The 22,746-nt window shown below is 29.4% G+C and overlaps 1 protein-coding gene across 1 annotated transcript in view; it reads right to left on the minus strand.

Moving 5' to 3' along the window:
* LOC107437696 (synaptogenesis protein syg-2) overlaps nucleotides 1-22,474 on the minus strand; it is a 121,351-nt gene extending 98,877 nt beyond the window's left edge. Inside the window, exon 1 of the mRNA XM_016049771.3 lies at nucleotides 22,292-22,474. Coding sequence (XP_015905257.1) covers nucleotides 22,292-22,334 — 43 coding nt within the window. The 5' untranslated portion in view covers nucleotides 22,335-22,474. The remainder of the gene's footprint in view (nucleotides 1-22,291) is intronic.
* Nucleotides 22,475-22,746: the final 272 nt, after the last annotated feature.

Here is a 22,746-nt window from a genome sequence, read left to right on the forward strand (position 1 = left end):
ATATAAATATAAGAATCATTATCTCATAAACGAAATAAACAAATAAATTAAGACTATATTTTCATCGTCAGTAGAAATTGAGAGCTCATAATTGGGTGGCAAGAACTGCGAATTGGACAACTTCCAAGAACGCAACGAAAAAAGATTTTATTTTTGGTACTTGATTATGTTTTAATTATTTCATAATCCTGTGGAAAATATGCAAGAAGATGTAGAGCAGCATACTTTTTTCTGATGTATGTTATTCGGAAGAAATTAAGTTTTAAAATAACGTTTTATTTTTTTCTGATGTTTAATATTTTTTCAAAAGATAACTTCAAAAATTCCTTAATATTAATTGACTTCCAAAGATGAGGAATTTTTTTCGTACTTTATTATGTTTCAACTGTTTCAAAATCCTGTGGCAGATTCCTAAAGAAACTGCAGAGCAACAAAGTTTAGCAATAATTTCTTAAAGTATATTTTAGAGATAATAAAATAAACTCAAGATTGAAATCAGGTTTTAATATTTAATAATTTTTAACAATTTTTGTGAAATTTAAATAAATAATCTCAAGGGAATATTGAGTACTGTATGATATCATAACATTTCTCTTATTTTTAAATTGAATTTTATATCTTACTTTTAATGTAATTCTTAAGAAACTATTTCTTAGTAGGTGTCTCATAAATCACTAGCATGTAAGAAGCACTAGCATCAAAGATTAAAAGAAATTATTTGTAAGTAAACACAGTTCCAGCATTATGAAAAATGCAGTATTCATTTTAAATTTTTCTCCTTTAGAATAATCTAATTATGGTTTATACAATTAAAAAAACTTTACAATAATTAATTTGAAATAATCTACCATTTTTGACCTATTAACGAATGCTTCTATTAAATTTATAAATTTATTTTAGAAACAAATCTAACGTAGCTGACCAAAAGATCTAAGGAACCTTAGGCTGCAAAGCGATTGACTGCACAAAATTTGTTCTGAAAACGATTTATCTAACTTTATAAAAAAGTACGTGGCTGGAAAAAAGTATTAGGTTATTCTTCAAGTTATTTCTATAATTATAATTTGAATCGTTCATTATTCAAAATCATTAACTAGAATTCAAATTTCTGCATAAAGAATTGTCCGGAGAGACTTTCGAACTCACGTGGTCTTTGAAAACTCAGAAGTGAAAACTAGTGCCTTAGACCACTCGACCATCCAGACAACACTAAACATGTTTTTAAAAATAATTTAATCGACTTTATAAAAACGTACGTGCTAAGTCTAAAACGTTAGATTTTCTTCGAATCAATACTAGATATCGTAACATGTTAATGCTTTCGCGCTCGTTATAAAATGATATAAATTATTTTAAAATTAGGTTCAGCGTGTTTAGGCTGGCCAAGTGGCCTAAGGCACCAGGTTTAAGTGCTGATTTTCGAAAGAGAGCTTGAGTTCGAGCTTTCCTCCTGACATATCTTTTTGAAAAGTATTTCAGTGTCTAATTTAAAGTATAAAATATTATACAAATTAAATTTTAGTAACATTAATGACTTTCGAAGAATATCCTAACGTTTTTATCGTTTACAACTTCTTTTTTCTTAAATTTGCGGAAATTGTTCTAAAAATGGGCTCAGCGTAATCAGGATGGCAGAGAAGTCTAAGGCACCAGTTTTAAGCTCCAGTTTTCGAAAGGGAAAGCGTGTTATAGCACCGCTCATGATAAACATTTGGAAAGAGATCTGAATTACTCCGTCTGTAATTATATATTTGTAATAATTACAAATTTGTAGAAAAGTTTAACATTTACAGCTTTTAAAAGTCCTTTCTTCATGAAGCAACTTAGATTTCGGCTGGATCGAATCACCGTAGTCAGGATGGCTGAGTGACCAGTCAACTATCCTGACCGCGTTGATTTTAAGGTGCTACCTATTAAAGCCTTGGATCTCTGTGGGTTCGAAACTCACTACAGATGCAACGTTTGCTTTTCACAAAAAAATTGACCATTATTTTAATTTTATTTTGATGACATTATTTATATTATTTGATTTTTGTGGTAAAACCTTTTATTATTACTAACCATAATGCGATTTTTTTCTAAAAATGATAATAAATCTAAATGCAAAGTATCTCCATTTTTCTTAAAAAAATGCATATCTTGTTTTAAGAAAAAATCCAAGTTAATGAAAATACAAATGTTGTATGTTTTAAATGCTCAAATAAACTTTATTTATCTGAAAATCTAAAATAAATTAAACTAAAACAAATATTTGCGCATTTTTGCCATACAAAGAAAATTAAAAAAAAAAGAATTAATCAAGGCGATCTCCAGGGCGCAGCAGGTTGGCGAATTTTCGAATTTTGTAAGAGGCAAGCCCCTAAATTTTCCTACGAAGGTGAATAAGAGATTATACTTTCTACATGAGCCGAGATGGCTCAGGGGATAGAGCGCTTGCCTCCCATTGAGGTGAACCGGGTTCAAATCCCGGGGAAGGCTGGTTTATTCGAATTCCGCTTCTGGCTTGCCTCGACTGCAGTACGGATGTAAAATATCCTCAGTGGTAGACGGATCATGGGTTAGAGGTTCCTTGCCGTGAGGCTAACAGTGGGAGGTTTTCTGGATTTCCTCTTCATGTTCTTTTTGATGAGTTAGTTAAGTCAAAAAGTCTTCCACGGGCAAATTTCTCCCATAATACTCGATCCAGGAGTTCCATTTTCTTTTGGATTGGGTTCAAAATGACAAGGCTACGGAGTTGAATATTGGTTGCCGTAAACTGAAAATTCGATTGGCTGTTCAACGACGGTTATAAAATTAAAAAAAATAAAGTATACTGTATGCAGATTTACCTATAAAGAATTAAATGAATGTATTATTCTTTTCAGGTAAATTATTTACTTTTCTTATTTGAATTTATTTTGTTGTTCAGTTTCATTTATTGATAAGCATTCTATGCATATTTTTACATAATTTTAAAATTCAAGGTATTAAATTGTTTTGATACTTGAAAAAGTTTTTAAAATACTTACAACCTTAAAATTCAAAATCCGGTATATAGTTCCAAAGGAACATATTTAAATGAATGAGATAAACAAAAAAAATATTCATAAATAATAATAAAACCATTCATAATTAGTTAGACTCGGAAATTGCGTTCATATGATTCTCTGGGTTAAATTTAAATAAATTCATTATAATATTAAACATTATAATTAATTTGTTAGTTTTAATCTTCAGTTTGGTATAATGAATAACAGATTAACCAAATTTATTTGTGTTACTTTTATCCACCTTTATAATTAGCTATTGCAAAAAGCATTTAAAAATACCATTTTGAAATATATTCTTTTTTTTGTCTCTTTTAACTTGCTATCTTATGCATAAAGAATGTTTCTATTTTAGATATAAAGAATATAGTTTGTTTATTTGTAATAACTGTTTTGCAGAAATTTCAAGACAAGTATGTATGCAGTAAATAAATCTGTTGTAACTAGTAATAATGTGTATTCATAATAATATAAAGCATACATATTCATTGCACTTATTATTTTTAAACCTTTGTTTTTTTTTCCCGCTTTTCCTATTTTTAATTATCTTTTATCAAAAACATCTTTTCAATATTTTGATATTTCAAACTTACGCATTCAAAATTATTCATTTTGAAATTGAGAAAACACACTTTACTTCAGATTTTTCAACCTTATCAATAGTTATAATATATTAATTAGTATATCTTAAGTGTTCAACTCAAGCTATGAAAATTGCAATCGTGTAAAAAATAAGTGCAATTAATAATTTAAAAGCTATTCATGGTGTTCGGGATTTTTCTTCTTTGTTGTTGTTGATTATAAGTTTTTTAACGCGATTCAGTAAATAATTTTAAAATTAAGTATTATAAAGGATAAGTAGTTAATAATTCAAATGATTGATACGCTTACTATTTATTAGCAAATCTATCATAAATCAACCTAAGAAAAGTAAAATGCCCGAAGGGGAAAAAATGTTGGATATTATTTATCCGGATTCCGTTATAACAATGGATTTTAAATAATTTTACTCAAAAATGTGCATTACATTTATGCTATAGTTCATCAATTTCAGTTAAACTTTTTCTAATTGCTTATCAAAAACATGCAAATTATGAAACTTGAATGTAGTATTCACACACATATTGCTTGCAGAAATTAAACAATTAGGAAAATCATAAATGATGTTATAAAAATTATGCAATTGGAATAACATTGAACTCGAAATTTTGGACAAAATTACGAATAAAATTCTTATGATTGTAGGTTGGGGGTTGTAAACTCTTCTAAATGGGATTACATTGATTAAAGAAAAATTTAAGTTAAAGTTAAGTTTTATGTGCTAAATTTCACGAAATTGAAACATTTTTTATTTCTTAAAATGTTGCTTCAGATGAAAATTTATTAATTTGGGTATTTCTTGGTGAAACTAGAAAAAAAAATGCTGGTATATCGAAATCGGTAGTAGTGCAGAGGCTGCCCTCTTCATAGCCGATGTTGTGTTACGATATAGTGGGAGACGATACGATTATTCCTGTTTACATGTTGCAAAAAATATGAATTATCCTACATATGATATAATAAATTAGACGCGTTAGTTATTTAAAAATTGATCCCCTGTAATAAATAACTGCAAATTCTACAAAAGAAAAACCTATATTTCTCAGAGAAAGACTGTCTAAAGAAAAATACAGATTTTTTTTTCTGTTTTTGTCTGTAATTAGCGGCTGTAAAAACTTCCCGTTCCTTTCATGGAACTCAAATTCTAGTTCTCGACATACAATCTTCTAGTTCTCGAATTTAACTATTATTTTCTATTTTTTAAGCAATTATTTTTTAGTTCTGAAGATTGTAAAAATAAAAGTGTGATTCGAAATTAATGTCGAATTGATCCTCTTCCTGATTATTATATTTATTTCGATATAATTTTTTGTTAAGCTAAGTTGGCGGACCTTTTTATATGGGTAGGCTACTATAGTTTTAAGCTTTTTTGTCACTTAAATATTATTTGAATTAGAAAGAATTTTAAAATAAAAGCAATTTATTTTCATACTAAGACGCTGGAGTTGCGGTAGCTCAGAGGATAGAGCGCTGACTTTGCAATGAGTTGATCCAGCGCCATCTGGTAGTGCGAATGCTGCTTTCTCCTTTCACCAGCCAGCATACTGACATAGTTGTTTTGTAGAATTTTTTGTTGAAATAACTGAGTTAGTTTTTTAAAATAAACTAGCTTGTTTGTTAAAGTAACAGTACTTATTTGCTTAAAAAATAATCTTCTCTTTTCAAATATAAGTATTTTTCTGTGAAATAAACGGTTTTATACAGGCACAACAGCCTTTTTTTTTTGGTAAATTTAACAGATTTTATTTCCTGATGTATGATATTCAAAGATACGAAAGACATATTTATTACTTACTCACAAAAATATAGCAATAAGAATTAAAACAAAAAAAGAAATTCAAAATTTCCAAGAATAGAAAACTGAGGATTTTTCAGAAAATACCTTAACTTCTAAACGCCATGAACAATACTTATAAGCTAAGAAAATTTTTAAACACGTAAACGGCTTTGATGTTTTCTGTCTGCTATTGTAATAAAAAAGAGCATTTTACATAAATAATTAAGGCGTACCCATGAAACGTTTAACCAGTGAAATAAAAAAAGAAAAAAAAAGGGGGATAAAAGCAGGAAAACCTAAACGAAGAAATTTGCATGAAACAAGATTAAAAGAATATATTATGCCAAAACTTCATCGATCACATTCATTTTCTCACCACCTTGCTTTTATGAACTTGCTTTTATCAAATAAGAGGTTTGGAAAAAAAGTTTATTCAAAAAATATTAAAATAATAAAGTTTTTTCTGCTCTCATGCTAGCGAATGCGAAAAAATAAAGATTACGAAATAATTTTGTTTAAACTTCGAATAAAATATTGATGGAATCAATATGGATAATGCAAGCATACTTTTAAAACTAATTGTAAATCTAGGAGAATAACAGAAAAATACAATATGAGGTAAAGTAAATGACACTTCTATGTTAGATTTCTTTAAAAATTAGTTTTACATTTTTTACTAATAATTGAAAAAGCATTTTACCCTCTTTTATAAAAAAATATTCTTTAAATTGTCTTTTCTTACTAATATATATTTTTTTAGATTCTACGGGGTTCTAAAGGACTTCTAAAAGTGCTAAAATGCAATATTCACTACTCTACAATAATGGAAGAAACACATTCAGTTTTTGATAATTTTTGAAAATTTCTTAAGACATACTTACAGGATTATTTTGTAATTATAGAAGTGTTTAGTTCCTGCAATGTTTCATACTTAGCAATAAGATTTAAAGATTTCAGAGATTTAAGATATCGGCAATAAATTACGAAAGGAATCAAATTTTTTTTGAACACGCTATGAAAGAAATATCAAACAATGAGCTTGTAGCTACTTTAGTTACTTTAGATTACTTTAGTTGTTATTTGCAATAACTGCATGAAGCTTCGTGAACCTAGATTAAATATTTATGAAGATATGAGCATTTTTATAAAAACAAATTTTTTTTTTGCCTTGCGCAGTTTTGCTGCTTGAACATACTCAATAAAATTAAAAAAAAATTAGGGCATAATTTGAAATTTATTACAAAATTATTAATCTGAAATTTTAAAAAAAGAAAGACTAAAAAAACTGCGCAAGATAAAAGTATTTAAGTATTTTTTTATACTCACATGAGCGGTGAAAGCTAAAAAATAAATTTTTTTTCATATTTTCCTAGTGAATTGTATTTGCTAACAAATGAAAAAAGTCTGATTAGAAATATTTCAAAAATTTGAAAAAGTTTCAAACAATTTTCCAAGTAATTCTTGTAGCATTTTTCCATTATTGTAGGGTAGTGTAATATTGTGTTGCAGGCATTGTATATAATGCCGGATGTTTTTAGGCAAAGTATGAAATGTTAGAANTACTCCCTACACTGATGTTTCTTCTAATCTATCGTCAGTAAGTATTAAAATATCGAATAAATGTAATTATATCCACGAATAAATTAATATCAAATCGGATGACGTTTTGAATTTGTCATTTTTGAATGACATTTTGATGAATCGGAGATGTATTTTATACTTTGCCGATTTCTCATTTGGCATTTTATGGAATGCCTAGGAAATGTGTGAATATAAATCATATCATACATTGCCGGCTAGTTTTGGGCATTATATACAATGCCTAGGCAAACAGAGTTATGATGGAAGAAAAAAAGGAGGAAAATGCCTAGGAAGAATTCTACAGAATGCCTAGGCATTTTATGGATTGCTGGATTTCAAACTTCGCCAGTAACTTATATAACATAACAAAGCAAACAACAGTCATAAAATAAAGCACAAAAAGTAAATAGAAGAACCATAGAACATTTTTTGCAAATGTTATCTCACGGAGAAATAGTGCTGAAGATCATCACTGAAGATAAATTGTTCTTTTCGCCACTAGATGGCGTTCGATAATGTTAAATTTTTCACTATCTTAATTTTAAAATTCGTGAAGAAATAATTTAAAATCTACCAGAAGAGAGTATTTTGTAAAGTAATATGAAATTTAAAAGGCTTTTTAAAATTTTTGCTGAAAAAAAGTAGTCAATTTGAGAGGACTGATGACATTTTGAAAAATACCATGCACATAAATAAAGCTAAATGGTTCAAGTAAAATGAGCCTCCCCATTTCAAAATTTGTGCTTTTGTTTTTTCTTGTTCTCATTTTCCTGATACTTTTTTGTTCTTCTATTTTTTTGTGTGCGTTGTTACTATTTTTTCCTTTTTTTCTTCCATCATAACTCTGTTTGTCTGATGGAGGGAGGTTCGTCAATCCTACGACTCGCGGTTTTTGTTCCGTGCATGATATCGCAAAACGTCAATATGGAGAATAGCCACAGTTTTGTGAAAATGAAAAGCGTTTGGGGTCTAATTTTGTTATATTTAAAAACTTATTCCAATGCTGCATTACTTGGATTCATAAAAATTTGCAAAATCTGAGAATTAGGTAGTTATTTCGATAATTATGATCTAGGTGGAAAAAGGTCGCCACATGGCTATGGCCACATGGTCGCAGAATGGCTATTTTTAAAAAAGTTTAATAGCTTTTAAAATATTTAAATTACTTCTCTGTTCTAAAGCCTAGATACCTATTCACAGCAAGATCGTATATATTAGTTTAAAAACATCGCATTGATTCAAGGGTAAGGCACTTAAACTATGGCTTTTTTACTTTCTATGGTGACAGAGCTTCAAAAAGTAGCGTTAAAACAGATAGCAAATGCTGCACTCCTTCCACCACTGTTTTTGTTCCCTTCTTTCTTTTAATTTATTTTTTATTTTTGAATTACATCGAAATAGCTTGTACGAATTGTGGTATTTTCTTCCTAATGAAACTCTAACATTTGTTATGCATTATTCACAATTTAAAATTTCAACAGTTTAAGGACCTTAAACCTTACCTTTGTCCAACAGTTTAAGAACTTTAATTCTATCGCTAATTTTTAAAGAAAGCTATAAAAACTATAGAAAAGGAAATAAAACATGCATAGAAAACAAATAAGTAGTAATGATGGTAGTATTCCTGCGTTAAAATAAAACTTCCGATCTAATTTATGAGCGTTCATCAACGTGGTCTACCTTAAAAATTTATGAAACTTTCTTTTTACCTACACAATACCTTACATATTAATAAAGTGGTTAAAAGAATGTTGATGAATGTACATGAATGCTAAGTTAAAATGCTACTATGCAACTCTGCAGGATTCTTAATTTTAACTTATAATTAGTAAAACCTTAAGAATTATGATACATTTAAGGACATGGGCTGATTTTAAATTCCTTATCAAAACACGCATGTCAGACACTGAACGAACTCTGTTTTTAAACAAAAGTTATGAAATTTACAAGATACGTACGCTTTCAATTTCGAATTTCCATTTTTTTAAATGTGTGAAAATTTATTGTACCTCGAGAATTTATAATCCAACGAAGAATAGCATACACTTTGTGTTAATTAGATTGAATCTAAAAAACATCGCTAATAAAGCACAAATGCAAGTACATATATGGAAGTACTATAGTTTCAATTCTGTAGACAAGAACTTTCCTCGGTGTCTAAACTTCAAATATTAGAGAAGTAAAAAAATAAACACGTGCAAAGTGGTTTAACCAATAGGGACAAGCTTTATTATTTTTCTTTTTGACTTTTATTTTCCAGTTCAAACTTGTTCCTCTGTTCTTATTGGTTTAACCAATAGGGACAAGACTTATTATTTTTCTTTTTCACTTTTATTTTCTAGTTTAAACTTGTTCCTCTGTTCTTATTGGTTAAAACATTTTGCACGTGTTTTTCTCTTTACTTCTCTACCGTCATTTGACGATTAGACACTGATGAAGATTGTGTTTAAGATTTTCCCCAAAAATTTGACAATAATTTGTATCTTGGTGAGTTTATTTTTGCCAAAACGTTTTTATTGTTCGGTGCAACATATTTTAACTTTTTAAGCAAGGTATATAAAAATTGAAAGAACTTTATTGACTGTTGAATTGTAGCATTTGTTTTGCCATGATGCAACATCCAATCAAGTTCAAAACCCCCGCGACTCGAACCTGATTGGCTTTTGAAAAAATCTGAAATCTGATTCAGTGTGATAATAAGACATGCCTAATAACTGCAACGTTAAGATGCCATGCACAGTCATGTTATTTCAGCGGTATTCTTCTTCTTGAGTACCAGTTACTTAGTCAGCACTTTTGTTGAAATAAAACTATACGACTATTTGTAATTAATGTTGTCCTCATGTGATCTTAATGGTTAAAACTTTTTTATGCAGGGCAATGACTTTTATTAAGGGATTTTGATCACCAAAACGAAACAAATTTTTATCATGAAATGTTCGTCAAGAGGAATATAAGAAACTAAAATAATAACAACAGTTTTTAAAAGAAAATTTAGATAAATAAAAAATAGTTTATCGCTTGGTACTTTCGAAGAATTACAGAGCAGCCGTCAAAATTAGAGTTTCGTCAAACTCGTAAAATCAATATTATACAACGTGTAATTCATGAATGTTTAGTAAATTTAACCACTGTAGGTAACTATTTTCTCTCATTCAAAACGAATAATTATCTTATAATATCTATTATATTTGCAATTAAAAAATATAAAATTTGAGAATTATAAAAATTGGATTTAAAAGAAATATGATAAAAAATTATTGTTTTTATTAAAAATTTGTAATACAACATTTAGGAATGGGATTTGATGAACTTAAATATCTTGAATTTTTTTTTTCATTTGCCCAAATCAGAATAACTATATTTATTTTGAAAATTACCTTTTTACGGAAATCATGTTTGTAAAATTACGTTTGAAAAACTAATAACTTCGAGTAATCTGCGTGTTTGTTTGTAGCGCGAGGATTTACTGCAGTTAGAGGTAATCTAAGTTGATCCTTGAATCTTGAGAGTCAACTTTATTTCTTCCTTGGCTTCGTTTGCTTTGGCTCCTTTTGAAATTAAAAAAAAAAGATAAACATTTTGCAAGTATTTTTATCAAGCGTTGCGTTGCAAAAGTAAAAAAAATATTTTTCAGTATTGCCTGCAAAAATTGAACTTTCTAGGGTAACAGAATAGCAAAATAATTCATCAAATATTTGTAATTTGTAGGAAAAAGCCCCGTGGCAATCAGTGAAAATATTCAAAAAGTATTAGAGACGGTTTAGTTTGTAACAATGGGTTCAAGCAATAGATTTTTTGTTTTTCAATTTCTGTTCGCAGTTGTTAATTGTTTTACAACTATAAGTAGCTGAATATTTTAAAAGTACCTAATAAATATTGGCAAACTGAACAAAAAAAGAACTAAAAGAAAAGCGCAATTCCAATTGGCAAGCGCATTTTCTCATTTTTTTTCATGCATATTACATTAAGACAAACTTTCAATTTTTATGTAGAGAGTGGAGACTTAATTTCCTAAGAAATTAAAAAAAGCACGTTTATTCATATAAATACTAGAATAATAAACCAATTGTCTCCATTAGTCTATAGGAAAAGGAAATTAAATAAAGTAATGATAATTATTCTTAGTAATGATTCTTAATGGTAAAGCTCTTTTTTTGAAAGAATTCACCACTCATGAAGAAAGGAAAGATGGACATTCTTAACTATTAAGATGTAGGTAATTTAATTTAATGTTTTCTGAATTATTCAAGAATAAACTTATTATTAATCGTAAATTGCATTTAAATGCGACATTCCTTCTGTCAGGAAAAGAATTTCTCAAAAATATGAATTTAATTTTTTTGTTCTCAACAAATTATAAGAAATATATTTAAAATATATTTAAATATATTTAAAATATTAATATAATCAACCGCATTTTTAGAATAATATAATGGAGATAAGCTTACTTTTTATTTCTATATTGTAATATTGCTGAAAATTTATTCTAAAAAGTACCATATTGTATTGTAACAAGCGATTGTCTTAACCCCTTTACCATCCTGTCATATAGTAGGAATGGTTTAAAAATCTGTTTACATATTATAGAAAACCTACCGAGAACTTATAAGGTTGAATAGGATCATAGATGAAGGTTGACATTGTCGATAACAACTTTCCCCACGTTGGTGACTTTCGGACGTGACATAAACATGCCTACCTTGACGGAAACTCCCACTTTGATAAAAACACGCCCCTATCTCGACAGTAACGCCCACTTCGATCTGAACATGCCTACTTTAATAGAGGGTTCACATTGAACAGTTGACCCGCTACTTGTGACTGCGACATTATCCTCCTCCTCACGCTGTTGCTACTCAGTTTCGATCACACACGTCGGCTTGAATACACTCGACTGCTAATAGCAACGCAGGGGCAACTGCGACCGTGAACTTAATACAGCTCTCACGATCAGCAAAAGTACTGTGATCTTAACACAGCTCTCCCGGCTTCTTCCAAAACTGTAATGAATCAACTAAAGGTATCCATTCATCGAATTCTATCACAGATATAATTTGGGTGGGAGAGTTTTCTAGCGTATCTACCACTACAAAAATACAGTTCCAATTCCTAAGTATATATATGACATGTTAACTCGATTCTATGTTGGAGGTATATTTTAATAGATGAAAGTTGACATGGTCGATAAATATATCCCCACACAGTGTTTGCATAAATTTAAAAGAAAAATATGAGAATGAAACTCAAAGTAAAAGGTTTTGAACAATATTCGTTTGTATACTCCATAGTACATGAATTAATATTTCTTTTACAGAAAAAAATCTAGAAATCCAAAAATACAAGAGATGAAAAGAGGATGCATAATAGGCTGAGAGGAAAAATTAACGGAAGATTATCAGCGTAATTGTGAGGATGGATAACGGAAGGTCCGAAAAACGGCGAGATAAAAGGTGAAAATAATTTAAATACAAAGTATCATACAATTTATTTTATTTAATAACCGGCGTTGAACAACTTACCCAATTCTGAGTTTACGACTATCAGTTTTCAAGTCTGTGGCCTTATAATTTTGAACCCCACCCAGAAAACAAGTGTACTCCTGGATCGTATTGGGACAAACTAGCCTTCATGGAGGACTTTTAAAGTATATCAAGTAGTATGCTCATAAAGTATGCTCATTTGCGTTACATAGAGAAGAAAACTACGAAAGCCTCCCATGATTAGCCTGATGGCAATGGGATTCTAACCCATTATTCGTCTACCACTGTGAATATTTCATGTTAGCACGGTGTGGTCGGTGCGAGCTGGGAGCAGATTTCGTATCAACCAGGGTTTGAACTTGGGTCACTTCAATAAGAATAAAAGGAATCCAATGTTTTGAATACCTCCTAAAATTGGTTCCGGCGAATACAGGCATTATTAAATGAAAAACCAGGAGGGTCAATATCGGGAAGAAGATTTAGAATTAGATGGGAAAGAACAAATTGAAGAGGTCCTAAAATTATTCCAAATCACTAACCGCAAGAAAAAGGTGACCAACAGAAAGTAATGACACAAAATATTAAACCCACTGACGGTTCTGCACGCAAAAAGTTGCATTTTAACCTGCAGTCTTCTCTGCATAGCAAAACCGGTTTATCCATGATTAACATGGATAGGGGAATAGTGTATTGAAGAGAAACATTCTCCTAATTTTGCCCATTTCCTTAACCACCAGTGGGAATGAGGCTAAGACTATACAAAGGCTGTAGCGCAAGGATGATGATGTATAAATTCTTTGCAAATCCTAAACCAAGCTGCAAGAGATAAATCATAAAAATCATAAAGAGTGATATCATTGAACAATTGAAATTACGTAATAACGTTTATTTTTGGAGCAGTATAGCAAATTCATTTTTATGTCTTTAAATTCCCCACAACCCGATGCCTCTTTCAAGTTTCAGTTTATACCACGACTACTGAAACTGTAACATCATAGTGACGTGATTAGAGCATTGAGTGAAGTAATCCTTGTAATAACTTGAAGCCCATCCAGCTACAGATTCATGATTTCTCTCTTGCCTGAGTAGTAAAGCCGTTCGGTGCACATTGCTAACCGCATTGACATCAGCTGTTTTCGAAATTATGTACCCTAAACCACTACGACCTCTTTGACAAAGAGACAACTAGTGAAAAATTTATTTGCTTTTTTAAAACAATTAAGGTAAATGTATATTTCTGAAATGCTAATTTAACGGTAAACTGAATCAATCAAATGCATAATTCTTTTCCATAAAACCGATTTCCACTAACTGTTTCAAAAAAGTATAACAGTTTTATAAATTTTGCTAAATAATTTAAAATAATTTAGGCAATAATAAATGAATTTTACATTTTCTTGACTAGGGTAACTGTACTTCAAGAAGAAGATCCCGGATATCCACACATGTGACCTATGACGTCAACGCCAGCTGATCGTTTCTGAGTAAAATGGCATGCTATAATTAAGCTGAGCTTTTCTAGATAATTTAGAATGTTAATTAACGTGATGCTAATTAAATACAACACCGTATCGCCCATCGAAATTGCTGAACTATAATTATTTTTCGTCCACGTCTTTTACTTAACTTAGATTTGTATATTTTATTGTAATCGTGATATATTTTTGTTTTGTATTACTGACAAATTCTACGCATAATTAATTTGTTTAGCATGGCTTTATGCCTGTCTTTGCGCTAAGTAATATATAGTGAAAGAATCGAAATATGTGTGAAAGAATATAGAAGGTGTCACTTAAGAGAATTGGTGCTTGATGGGTCTGATATAAAAAGAACAGAAATAAAATAAAAAGAACAGTTGTTATCTTAAGCAAATGCCACATTTCGACAACCAATCAAAATCGAGATATCCACAATACGTCACTTGCAAGTATCCCATTGAAATAACTCTCAAATTTACTGTAATATAAATACGAAAACACAATATAGCAATTATTTACTTATTTCTCTCTGAAATACTTCAAAACGCATTGAATTTAACAATTGTTCTTGCACACCATCATCTAGAAACGAAGGTAACATTCTCAACAACATTTAGAATCAAGCATTTAATATCAATTGCGAGCTGCCCTTTCAAAAATATGTCCGTGAAAAAGTAGCGGGTTACATTTTGCTGTTGCCATTCTTTAAGAAATAAAATTAATGATTTCCTTCCAAGTCTCGTGACGCCTAGCTTCGTGTTGATCATAATGAAGAGAAACTTGCGACCATCATTAATTTGATCACTCAAACACCGTCTACTCGCATGATCGCAACATCAACAACCACAATTTATTAGAACACTCGGAGGTGCGGTGCGTAATTTAGACCACGTAATAAGTGAAAATACAACTCATAAATTGTCAATAAACATCATTTATTTTAGTTTGCGTTTTAAATCGTCAGATTCGGATCTCTCTGATACAGAATAGTGTCTTATTATTTAAATTAATCAAGAGCGATATTCCTTAATGAAAAGAATTGCGTGAAAAGTGCAAGTTTTATCGATAAGTATAAAAATTATCACCCAAAGAATAGTACATGAATGTTATGATGTGCTATATAATTCATTTGGGCAAAAATATCAATTAAATAATTGTTTACGTTTTTGTTTGGAAAAAACATTAAAATAAATAAATCAAGAACGAAACTTTTTTTTTGGTAATAAGAGAATTTATCAAAGTTTATAAAAATTATTTTGAACTTATCATACAAAGTTATCGATGCGAATATTATTATTTGCTGTGTAATGGCTTTGGGTAATAATGAAAATTAAATATTTCTGAAGTACATGATTTAAAAACATTAAATTTTGTGCCTAATTTATCAAAAAGATTATAAATATATGTTTTGCATATAATCGCAGCAAGTCTAACCTTTAAACATTAAATATAGTACGGTAGAAAATGTTTCGGTACCATAGAATAGCTCGTATAATTATTGTCTGTAATCTTGTTTAAAGAACCGTGGAGGCTCAAGATATTGAACTTTCACCTCCTGATAAGGTGAACCAGGTTTGAATCCCAGCGATGGCTGATCAATACGAATTCGCACCACTTGTGCTAACGTAAAATATCATCAGTGGTGGGCAGATAATCGTTTAGAGTCTCTTTGCGTTTAGAGTAAACAAGTCTGTTACTCTAGAGAGTCTGTTAGAGAGTCTGTTTAGAGTGAACAAACCGTGATAGGTTTTCGTGGTTTTTCTCTACATGTAATTCAAATGCGAGTTAGTTTCATTAACGTTTTTTTGAAATTAACTATACAGAAAGCTAAAATCAAGTAAAACATACCAATATCTGAATTGAAAAATCGCGCGTTTGTGAAAATAAAAATCATAAATTCCACAAATGATTCTCCCATTCTCCAAAAAGTAGTTCTTCTACAAATTATAAGCACGATGTTATTTTTATTTTGTCAAAAATTCTGAAACAAAAACTTAGCGTTTTTCGAAATTAACCATACAGAAAGCTAAAATCAAGTAAAACATACCTATATCTGTATTGAAAAATCACGCCTCTGTGAAAATAAAAATCATAATTTCCACCAATGATTCTCCCATTCTCCAAAAAGTAGTTCTTCCACAAATTATAAGCAAGATGTTGTTCTTATTCTATCTAAAACACTGAAACAGAAACTCAACGTTTTTCGAAATTAACTAAGCAGAAAGCTAAAATCATGTCAAACATACCTGTATCTGAATTGAAAAATCACGCATTTGTGAAAATAAAAATCGTAATTACCACAAATGATTCTCCCATTCACAAAAGAGTAGTTCTTCTACAAATTATAAGCACTCTGTTTTTCTTATTTGTCTAAAACACTGAAACAGAAACTCAACGTTTTTCGAAATTAACTAAGCAGAAAGCTAAAATCATGTCAAACATACCTGTATCTGAATTGAAAAATCACGCATTTGTGAAAATAAAAATATAATTTCCACCAATGATTCTCCCATTCTTCAAAAAGTAGTTCTTCCACAAATAATAAGCAAGATGTTGTTCTTATTCTGTTTAAAACACTGAAACAGAAACTCAACGTCTTTCGAAATTAACTATACAGAAAGCTAAAATCAAGTAAATCATACCTATATCTGAATTGAAAAATCACGCGTCTGTGAAAATAAAAATCATAATTTCCACAAATGATTCTCCCATTCTCCAAAAAGTAGTTTTTCCACAAATAATAAGCAAGATGTTGTTCTTATTCTATCTAAAACACTGAAACAGAAACTCAACGTTTTTCGAAATTAACTAAGCAGAAAGTTAAAATCATGTAAAGCATATCTATATCTGAACTGAAAAATCACGCGTCTGTCAAAATAAAAATCATAATTTCCACAAATGATTCTCCCATTCTCCAAAAAGTAGTTCTTCCACAAATAATAAGCAAGATGTTGTTCTTATTTTATTCAAATCGCTGAAACAAAAACTTAACGTTTTTCGAAATTAACTGTACAGAAAGCTAAAATCAAGTAAAATAAACCTATATCTGAATTGAAAAATCACGCGTCTGTGAAAATGAAAATCATAATTTCCACCAATGATTCTCCCATTCTTCAAAAAGTAGTTCCTCCACAAATAATAAGCAAAATGTTGTTCTTATTCTGTTTAAAACACTGAAACAGAAACTCAACGTCTTTCGAAATTAACTATACAGAAAGCTGAAATCAAGTAAAACATATCTATATCTGAATTGAAAAATCACGCGTCAGTGAAAATAAAAATCATAATTTCCACAAATGATTCTCCCATTCTCCAGAAAGTAGTTCTTCCACAAATTATAAGCACGATGTTGTTCTTATTTTGTCCAAAACACTGAAACAAAAATTCAACGTTTTTCGAAATTAACTATACAGAAAGCTAAAATCAAGTAAAGCATACCTATATCTGAATTGAAAAATCACGCGTCTGTGAAAATAAAAATCATAATTTCCACTAATGATTCTCCCATTCTCCAAAAAGTAGTTCTTCCACAAATTATATCACGATGTTATTTTTATTTTGTCAAAAACTCTGAAACAAAAGCTGAAAGTTTTCTCAAACAAACTATGCTGTCGGGAAAGAGAAAACTTATTTTCAAAAGTTCACGACTCGGAAAAGAAAGTATAAGAAACGGAGAAAGTAAGTTGCCGGTGAAGAATGGAAAAGATAATATTCTTGACTTACGACCGCTAGATTCACAGAACAAATACGTGACTTAGAAATACTAGAGACCGATTTCAGAACATATGATATCTGAGGATATAAATTATTGTCTTAGAAAAAGACTATGACTGCATATTCAAAATATGTGGCATTCGCCCTTATAAACTTTCTGCTATATATATTTTCGATCTCTTGTTCTTTATATATTTTTATATGAAATATATCTTCGTATTTTATTCATTTATCAAACTAAGAACTATTCAGTGGAAATCATTAGGATTATTTCAGATATTTAAAGTGCATTTTGATATGATGCAGAAACTAAATTAATAAGGATTGAATTGTATATCAATCTACAATTTTTTTAAATGCATTTCTGCCAATCCATTTAAAAAAAACTATTTAATAATTTTAAAAAAAAAAACATACTTGCACTTACCTATTTATAATCGAAACTAATCGAAAAACATATTTCTTGTAATTTATGTTGAATTATTCAACGATGTTTTTTTTTTAAAAAAATACATTTCTTTCTAATCTATTCATAAAAAATTTTACTACTATTTTTCTTTATAAAACATTTCGTTATAACCCAGATAGAATTGTAATGCAGATTTTAATGCAGCAGTAACTTCCCAAAAAAAGGAGAAAAATCCCAAAAAAGGTTTATTGCAAAATCCCCAAAAAGGTTTATCGCAAAATCCCAAAAAAGGCTTGCTTTTATTCAATCTTTAAAAGAAAAAAACAATATTGACATTTCAAAACTTCTGCTTTGTACAAATAATAAATAACCAGTCAACAACATCTTATTGTGTCAATCGGAAGAAAAAGTGATGACAACGTTTACTGAAAGGTTGCTTGCGATTAGGGAACCTATTTATAAAATTCAACTCTTTTTATTAAAAAAAAAATTGCTAATAAATTTATGGAAATAAATATGGGGGTATTGCATGTTTCAAAGAAATATATTAAAGATTTTATGTTTCTAAACTGCAAGATATATAAGTTTGGACCATTTTTACCATACAGAACAACTTAAATAAAAAAATAACTTATTTTTAAGTATTTCATATAACCAGGGTTTTGGAAAAATGCAGACTTTTTTAGAACCAGTATCAGCTTTTGGGGTCCTGCATGTTAAAAATGTAGAATAATGTAACAGTTTCTTTGTTTAAAGGTTAAATTTCCTAAAAATATTGGGCACCAACTCAACATTTTTTAGGTGCCTTTGCGATTGGGTGATCTGGATTTGTAAGCCCTTGCGTATAATTTTGCTTAAAATTTCATACTTCAGTGTAATGATCATTTATGATAAGATAAATTATTCAGCTGCAAATCTTTTATATGAAAGTCCACGCTCGTGTATTCGCTTGTATTTTACGTAAATTTTTTTCTGTATCTCCCATCACCTTTATGAGAGCGGAATATTAAGAGAGAAATAAAAATATTGATTAAAAGAATTATTTTAAACAAATAATACTAAAGAGGAATTTACAATTCTTTAGATCATTCAGAGGATTAATCACAAATCCCGATGATCGATATCAGAGCAGTCGGAATGAGATTGTGAAAGAGTAATCTAAAATATTCGCAGAATAATCTCGAGTTGTTTTATTATATGGCTTGGAAGAGTTTTAACTGAACCTGATACTAATATTTTCTGAAGAAAATTTTGTAAAATAGAAGATTCAGTAATTAAGTACTTCAATAGAGATTCTCGTTTACAGTGTTACTGAAAATATCTGTTTTCTTCAGAGCATTTCACGATAAGAACTCTAGTTCAGACCGTTTAATACATTGTTACTTATTTCACATATAATTAGCTGCCCATACAGTAAGATTGGAGGGTAGAGTCCTTGCCTACCACCTCTACGAACTGGGTTCGGTTAGTCGACCTGAATGTTAGAAGTCTGATAGATTTAACTGGCACTGAGCAGCCGTCCCAATTCTGAGTTTTACGTCTATTAATGTCCAACTCCAGGACCATGTACTTTTGACCCCAATATAGAAAACAAGGGAACTCTTGTATCAAACAATGGGACAAACTAGCTTTCTTGGAGGAATTTTTGATGAAACTAACCCTCATTTTCGTTGCGTGCGAAAACCTCCCTCGTTTAGCCCGATGGCAAGGAGATTTTAACCCATGATCCGTCTACCACTGAGGGTATTTTTACGTCATCACTGTGGTCAGTGCTTGCCGAGTGCGGAATTCGTGTTGAACAGCCATCACTGGAATTCGAACCAGGGTCATCTCATTAGGAGGCAAGAGCTCTATCCTTTGAGCCATCTCAATATTTTTTCGTTATTTTTTAGTTGTTCCAATTTCTTTGTAATATAGTGTTCTCAACAGCTGGGAAGGGCTTAATGTCTAAGAGCCCAGAACTAGTTTATAGAGTTCTATTTCTCTAAGTATTACTCAACCTCTCGTATTTTCTGTAATTTTACATGAAAGTCCTGATATATGATTTCGATTACATTCTAATGTAAAAATTTAGTAACTTGAAGAAATAACGTTTTATTTGTGTATGAACCATCAGCTAAATAAATTTTAGCATATCTTCAGTTAAAGTTAATACATGAAAAAATAGTCTTTAATATCACAATAATGGTTTTTTTAAACCAGAAATGTCATTACTATACTGTTCGACAATTTTACTAGAATTTTTTTTCTCTGGGTACAAACTTTTAACAAGCCACTTTAAATTTCAATGATGTTATTGCTTTAAAGACTGAGAAATAATATTCAATAAATATTTAAAAGATTTAAAATCACAACTTTTTGAAATAGCGAATTGTAAACAAAAAAATTAAGACCGCCATTCTAAACAAATTGCTTCTGAGATTAAATATTAAATTGCTTCGTAGTACGTAGGTGTCCGAGTTCATATTGCTTAAATAGAATGTTTGTTTTATTTTAAGAGGAAGCGTTTTAAACAATGAAGTGAAATTGAAGAATAATTCATATTAAGTCTACAAGAAATAATAGTTCACAGAGTAATTAAGTTTTTTTAGTTGAAATTATTGACAGAGTTTTCAAAATATGTCGAAGGGTCAAAGCATTTATTCAATTATACTTAATTAGACTATTAAAATAAAAGAATACAATTAAATTTTAGAGATGATTAGAGGTGACGAACTGAAATAATCTTTGGATTATAGAATTTGAAAAAAAACTAAAAATATTTCTCCAACGTCAATAAATCACTAAGAAAATTTTTTACTTTTCTTACTCTTTTCTTTTTCAAATCACTTTCTGAAACATTATCTTAGTGAATCATTGTAATTTTTCAAATTAATCATTATACTTTTAAAGATAACGTAAAAGTATACTTATAATACATTTTATGAATATACTTATAATTGTATAAATAAATTTTAGGAATGATGAATAAGTAAATTTTACTTTTAAATAATTTAGTAAAATTTTTACTTTTCTTAACTGTTTTAAATCAATTTTTCAAACAATATTTTAATGAATCACAATAAAATTTCTAACTAAGTCTTATACTTTTAAACATTACAGAAAATAATATTTATAATATTTATAGAAATAATAATAGTTAGAAATAAATTTTGTAATGAGAAAAATTTAGCGATATTGCTTTGCTTTTTGGTCAGAACTACACTGAGAAAGAAGTATGGTCAAAACTACCAAAATAGGTTAAAATTTACCATCTGGTTCTATCGAAACACCAAAAAGCTAGGTAATTTTTATTAAAGAGTTTTGCTAACAATTTTCGTAAAATTAACAATAAAATTTGATTTTATAATATGTGATAAAATATGGTAAATGTTGTAAAATTTGGTAGTTTTTCTTATGATAACTTAGTAAATGGAATGAAAAACCAGTTATTTGGTAAAATTTATTCCACAGTTTTGTATTTTGCACTGCAATTAATTGCCCCACAATGTGGCACATTATTTAAGTGTGTATGTATATATTTTTAATTGTGCTTCAAAGTGTAAAAATGGAGAAATTGTTGCACCTATATGTAATATAAAAACTTAAATTGCATTTTCTGTATCATGTTTGTTTTTCAATATTCACGTTTATGAGTTTTTAAAAATATACCATTGAGTTTAATTAATTTCGATGTTAAAGTTTTCAAAATTTCGCTAACGTGAATCGTTAATATACTCCTTTTTTATCAGTTAGAGTAAAAATTCTTTACTTTCATATTTTTAATGAAGTTTTCAGCACAACTTGTAAAAAAATGAATTATAAATGTGTTTTATTTATATAAGAAAATCCAATTTATTTTTTGAAATTTTCTACAATTTTAACTTTTTTTTTACTAATTTAGTCTTCTTTAAAATGAATAAAATTTCTCGAAATACTTAATGAAATATTTTTATTGAAATTTTATGAAAGACAATATTCACGAATTAAAAAATTATTTACATAAAAAAAAGTATGTTACTAACGTATTTTAAGACAAAATCTTTTCTTTCTATCATTTCTTTCATGTGAAAATTATTTTTTGTAATCTCTGAAACAATGTACGCTAGAAAATTTTAAAAACTATTAATCCATCAAAAGCTTAAAAAAGTTAGAGACAAAAAATTTTTGGATTATTGTCTTTTTTTTTAAATAAAAGTATATTAAAAGAATATTTTTAATTAGGTAATAAAAATAGCACTTACTTTGAAAAGTGCCAAGGGTCCCGATCAGAAATAGGAATAGCATCCTGATATCGTAGCATCCATACAAACAGCAACTTGTCGCTCTCACAACACAAACGGCATCTGAAAAGAAGCGGGCTCTTTCCGATCCCGAAATGCAAGGAGCGTTTCTGGCGCCACCACCCTCCTAGAAAATGTTCTCCGTGAATGGGGGCTTCGGTCTTTTGGGGACTTGCGTGGGTGCGGAGCGGGAATACTTGAGGAGTACTTACTGGAAACATAAAACGCTTTTGTTGATGATACTAGACTCTTCGCTTGCTTTCAATCGGGAATGAACTTAGTAACGGACGACTTTTATAATTCCCGTTATTGGCAACAGGAGACAAATCGTTTGTTTTATGTAGACTTTCTCAGCTAAACTTTATTTAAGAATTAGTTTTATTTTTATTCATCGTTTGTTCAATGTAAAATAATTT

This window comes from Parasteatoda tepidariorum, chromosome 10 (genome assembly GCF_043381705.1).
Source record: "Parasteatoda tepidariorum isolate YZ-2023 chromosome 10, CAS_Ptep_4.0, whole genome shotgun sequence".
NCBI lineage: Eukaryota > Metazoa > Arthropoda > Arachnida > Araneae > Theridiidae > Parasteatoda > Parasteatoda tepidariorum.